Genomic DNA, 5,860 nt, shown 5'->3' on the forward strand with positions numbered 1-5,860 from the left:
ACCGTATTATTAGGAACATTATTTTTAATTTTTTGATCAATAATCTCCAAGGATTCTCCTCCAAATCTGCTCATGTCAAGGTAAAGTCTTTGAACTTGATTTTTTATAATGACAGTTTTGGGGTTTAAACCGCGTACAAATTTTTTATCGGATATTTTCATTGCTTAGCAATAAACAGGGAAATATCCGAAAAATATCTGAAGTAAAACTCTGTTACTTGTACCACGTGACGGGAAATGCCACCATTTGATTGGTTGAAATTGGGATGAAAAAAATAATCTATAATTTTGAAGCTCGAGTGGTATTCAGGAGATTATTTTTCCTATCCAAATTTCGGCCAAGAGAATTGTGCCATGAAATAAAAAGAGCACTTAATCCGCACTCAAAGTGTATTTTCTCTCATCACAAAAACTCGAAAATTGCATCCATGCTGATGCTTTCGTCTTGATCGTATTAACGGGGACAGTTCCTTGTATTGCCTTATCAATATTTGCCAGCGAACTACTTCCGAATCGACTCATTTTCGATACAATTGCGTAAAATCACCACAATAAAATTCAATCTGTCAGTTTGACAAGGGGTGTATTTAGTTAAGGGGGGGGGGGGTATGGGATAACGGGCCAAAAAAAAACGTTTTTGAAGATTTTTTTTTGAGAAAACTACTCAATATTTTTGAATAATTTTATTATCATATTATTCAGTGACATTTCATAGATGTTTTCGAATTTCTAGACAACAAAATGTCGAAAATCAACCAAGTTGCAGCCACTTGAAGTAGGCACTCAACGGAATTCCGCGCATTGCGGTGTCCCGGATATAAGATCGTAGAATCATCCGAAACACATGGGACAATATCTCCCAGCCAACGTTGCTCTTTTGAAAGAAAAATTATTTTTTCATTTTTTCAACGGTCGGTGAAGGTAAAAGTACGTTTTTAGCCCTAAAAATGCGCCATTTTGTGGCTGTAAAATCGAATAGAAGCAAAAAATAAATAAAATGGGACCGTTGGCTGGGAGTCAATTCTATGTTGCACAAGTGTGCAAAATTTCAATACGATCGGTGCATAACTTTTTGAGTTATCGTCGACACCGACTTCAAAAAAGGCGTTTCGAGAAAAACGCGTTCAAAGTTTTGGGCAAGAAAACCGACTACCTGCTCGACGCGCTCAACAGTTTTCGATGGGGCTCGGTGTTTGACGTCATATCTCAGTCAGTTTAACTCCGAATGAGCTGAAATTTTGAGACAACATTCTTCAATAGTTGTACATTCGATTTAACAAATAAAAAAAATTTTTTTTTTTTTAATTTTATTCCATACCCCCCCTCCCCTTAAGTTATCGTTTGTTTTTTTATATATAGCCTACCCGCAGAATTATCAAAAAATAATCACATATAATACCACAAGTGATTCAAAATTATCGAATATTTCCCGATAGATTCGCTGCAAACAAATGAAGGAGTCAAGTTTTTCAGGCTAAAAAATCACGAGTGCGAAGCACGAGTGATTTTTCCTGAAAAACTTGACGACTTCATTTGTATGCAGGGAACCTAGAGGGAAATATTCTATAATTTTGAAGCTCGAGTGGTATTCCGGGGATTATTTTTCCTATCCAAATTTCGGCCAAGAGAATTGTGCCATGACATGAAAAGAGGTTTATTTGGTTAAGTGTCGTTTGTTTACCAAAATATTCAAAAAATTAACGCTGATATTCGAGGTAGGCTATACAAAATATCAACAAATGGTGCAATTCTATTGGCTGAAATTTGGATAGGAAAAATAATCACAAAAAATTCAGACAAAATTTTTGAACAATCTATGGCTAAGAAGTTTCACTTCTGTCGTGCATAAATTTTATACACATATTTTTTCGTTTTATTTAGTCTTAATTCATTTCCTAAATATCCATAAACATGCAGAATTGCGAAAAACAGTGAAATAAAAAAGTTTCACTGCCATCAAAAGCCAGATTTTGGTTTTTGGCAGCGGGGCAATTGACTTTTATCAAATTCAATTTTTTTTCGTCAATTAATAGGTAATTCTGTCTTAATTCACCACTTAGATACTGAGAAAACCTGACTGCAGATCAGGAACGAAATAAAATGTTCACCGTCACCTGGAGCCCCATCTAGGTCATGAATCCAGCAATTTCTAGCTCAATGTGAACCGGAACAGAAAAACTATTTCCCACTTCGATAAGGTATCATATACCTTTTTACCTCAAGTTCCCGGAAAAATAAAAAAAATACTCATACGAGTCTTTGCCAGAACTCGGGGGAATTCTTCCATCTGGAAGCTAAAGAGGTCTAAAAGTGTTCTAGCCCCTGGTAAATATTTTTTTCGAAGTTCCTCCCAGAGCATTTACGATCAAAAACAAATGTTTGCCGTAATTTCGGGAAGTTATCACTGTGGTTTTTCGATGAATGCGCCTGCGCCGAAGATCCCGTTCATATTTTTAACATTCGGTATAAAACGCTGCACCGGAGGCCTCACCATTGGTTTGTTTTTGTGATAGCAGTGTTTATATCGGAGACTTTATCGTTTATGATCAGGAATACATCAGTGGTCCAAACAATCATGTCGAGGCCGAAGGTTCTCGTTACGAGCTGCGATACACCGATTGAAGTAGTGGAATTTCTGGCCAGAAGGTGAGATTCTATTTTCTTGATTATTATTAGATCTTCGTTAACACCGACTCGTGGTTTTCACCTTGATCTGTAATGTCGGCATTTTCAATTGACTTTGTTATTACTTCGAGGAAGTGGTTTCATTGCTTCGCGGAAGAGTAATTGAGTTCTTGTGTCTGAGCAATTCCATGACAAAACGAACACCGGAAAAGTGCACTGTCACGAATTTTCTTGTTTATTTTTCCTGGAACTAAATATTTTCCTGGATAACAATCTGCGGTTTTCTTCATTCCATACACTTTTTTTTATAATTCCGTATTTCCAGATGTGATGTTACCGTTTTACCCTATGTCTCACCAACAGAAGCCCAAGTATTGGCGGATCTTCCTGGACACGATGGTGTATTTCTCTATGGATGCGCCGACGTCAATAGCCAATTTTTTGATATCGCTGGTATGATTTTTTTTCATTGTTCAATTTATCGAGAGAAAAGGTTCCCTAAAAATTACGGAATGTTCTGAAAGAACTATTTGGCAGATTTGCAAAATTTTCGACAACAAAACTTCACTTGGGAATCCCAGAATATACGTAATTTTTACGCAATATATAACTCCGTGAAGATAAACGTACTCTTGCCAGTATCTCGCACTTCACAAGCGTTCCCGTGATAATTAAGAATCTTGTCGCGAAGGTCGTAAACTGAAGGTCGCGGTGGCAGTGTCAACTGAGTTAGCTCAGCTCGATGTCCAGGAGATGGAAAGCAGGGATTATCATGTTGGAGGTACGCTCATGCATTATCACACTGCACTTGCTCAGGTTGCGGTGATGCTCTTGCTGAATGCTAGGAGACGCCCACTCGAGAGTTGCATTCTTCGTGAAGAGTAATTCAAATGATTCATTTTATTTTTCAAAATTCCAGTGAATTCTCATTTGTCATAAAATTCTTATATTCCTTTGAATTATTATTTTTTGTTCATTTCTGCATGACAACATTTAATAGAAAGAATCAGATCAACATTTTTTTATTTGTTTCGCTTGAATGACGAGAGATAACATCGTTAATTAAATTTGCAAACGTCAATTCTTCCAGGGTAAGGACCGGAAGTCGTCCCCAGTTTACCCCAGTGTTTGACCATCACCTTCGTGGTTCAACGGTTGGAATAGTTGGTCTAGGAGTTCTTGCCCATGAGGTGATGACACATCTACTCGGTTTTGACGTTGGAAAATTCTTGCTTCTCGGGGACAGCCCGAAAAGAGCTTATAGGGAACTGGTAGATGAATTCGTCTCCTTCGACAACATCCTTACGCATAGTGACTTCATCGTCGTTACTCTACCGTTGACAAGCGAAACGCGGGGATTGTTCGACGACGCGGCTTTCTATAAAATGAAGCAAAACGCTGTTCTCGTGAATGTCGGGGGTCCAGCTGTTGTTAAAATGAGCTCTCTTCTGAAGGCACTCCACGAGGGGGCGATATTGGCGGCCGGGCTGGACGTTGTTGATCGTGAGTCAGTGCCAAACTACCGCGAACTCCTGGGGCAGCCGACTTTGGAGCTTGGGCCACGTCTTGGAGTTACTACTAACCTGTCGAGTGAAGAACGTTGCATTTACGCTGCGCTTAGAATTTTGAGCGTCCTTGTGATTCGACCCATCATGTCTACTCCCTGGGAGTTGTAGAGTGATACTTAGCCTGTGGGCCAAATTAGGACTTGATTTTGTTGTAATAAAAATAATTTCATGAAGAGTCACTTCTAACAAACATTATGATAATTTAATTATCATAATTTGAAAATAGAACCATTAAAAAAGATTCTCAGTATTTCGAAACATCTCAGAGCTCTTCATCAGGAGAATTAATTAAGGTTGTGCAGTGAGGTGAAAGCTTATAGGAGTGGGAATGAAGGTTAGTGTTCTAACCTCACTTTCGCGCCCCATTCTTCAATGTATAACCTCCAAATATTGAATTTGTTAATTGTTGTGAGTATTCTAGAGATGTGAAAGTATTATTGTAAATTATGACATACTAACATTTTTAATAATATTCTTTTAATATACAGATTCAATAAACAATCTTACGAATAGTCTTGATTATTTTTCCCACCCAAATTTCAGCCAATAGAATTGCACCATTTGTTGATATTTTGTATAGCCTACCTCGAATATCAGCGATTATTTTTCCCATCCAAATCTTGGCCAATAGGATTGCACCATTCGACGTTATTTTGTATAGTCAACACGGTATTTCAGCGGATATTCTTGGAAATTTCACTGGAAATTTTGCATGTTGATATATATAAAAAAAACAAATGTTGAAGTAACCCTCAATTGTATCTGACAGATTAAATGGCAATTCGTTGAAAAGTATGTCTCATGGTGCAATTCTATCGGCCAAGATTTGGATGCAAAAAATAATCCCCCGAATACCACTCGAACTTCGAAATTATCTGATATTTCCCTCAAGGTTCCCTGCAAACAAATAAGCTCGTCAAGTTTTCCAGAAAAATCACTCGCGCTTCGCGCTCGTGATTTTTAAACTGGAAAACTTGAAACGTTCATTTGTTTGCAACGAACCTATCGGGAAATATCCGATAATTTCGGAGCTCTTGTGGTATTACATGCGATTATTTTTCCCATCCAAATCTTGGCCAATAGGATTACACCATTCGACGTTATTTTATATAGTCAACACGGTATTTCAGCGGAAATTCTTGGAAATTTCACTGGAAATTTTGCATGTTGCCTATATAAAAAAAACAAATGATGAAGTAACCCTCAATTGTATCTGACAGATTAAATGGCAATTCGTTGAAAATTATGTCTCATGGTGCAATTCTATCGGCCAACATTTGGATGGAAAAAATAATCCCCCGAATACCACTCGAACTTCGAAATTATCTGATATTTCCCTCAAGGTTCCCTACAAACAAATAAGCTTGTCAAGTTTTCCAGAAAAATCACTCGCGCTTCGCGCTCGTGATTTTTAGACTGGAAAACTTGACACGTTCATTTGTTTGCAACGAACCTATCGGGAAATATCCGATAATTTCGGAGCTCTTGTGGTATTATATGCGATAATTTTTTGAATATTTTGGTAAACAAACGACACTTAACCAAATAAACCTCTTTTCATGTCATGGCACAATTCTCTTGGCCGAAATTTGGATAGGAAAAATAATCCCCTGAATACCACTCGAGCTTCAAAATTATAGAATATTTCCCTCTAGGTTCCCTGCATAC

The 5,860-nt window shown here is 37.6% G+C and overlaps 1 protein-coding gene across 1 annotated transcript; it reads left to right on the forward strand.

The window, feature by feature from the left end:
* Positions 1–2,270: 2,270 nt before the first annotated feature.
* LOC135170344 (glyoxylate reductase/hydroxypyruvate reductase-like) lies at positions 2,271–4,694 on the forward strand. The gene is made up of 4 exons (XM_064136082.1): positions 2,271–2,645; positions 2,950–3,077; positions 3,316–3,505; positions 3,715–4,694. Exons 1-4 carry the CDS (start codon positions 2,542–2,544, stop codon positions 4,298–4,300), a joined length of 1,008 nt encoding a protein of 335 aa, XP_063992152.1. The 5' UTR covers positions 2,271–2,541; the 3' UTR covers positions 4,301–4,694.
* Positions 4,695–5,860: the final 1,166 nt, after the last annotated feature.

This window comes from Diachasmimorpha longicaudata, chromosome 16, assembly GCF_034640455.1.
Source record: "Diachasmimorpha longicaudata isolate KC_UGA_2023 chromosome 16, iyDiaLong2, whole genome shotgun sequence".
Classification (NCBI taxonomy): Eukaryota; Metazoa; Arthropoda; class Insecta; order Hymenoptera; family Braconidae; genus Diachasmimorpha; species Diachasmimorpha longicaudata.

Bases quoted from the DNA above. Each gene is read 5' to 3' on its own strand.
- LOC135170344 (XM_064136082.1), top strand. From the start codon at position 2,542: ATGATCAGGAATACATCAGTGGTCCAAACAATCATGTCGAGGCCGAAG. The intron at 2,646-2,949 runs GTGAGATTCTAT...CCGTATTTCCAG, and splicing joins GTGGAATTTCTGGCCAGAAG to ATGTGATGTTACCGTTTTAC. The intron at 3,078-3,315 runs GTATGATTTTTT...CTTGTCGCGAAG, and splicing joins CCAATTTTTTGATATCGCTG to GTCGTAAACTGAAGGTCGCG.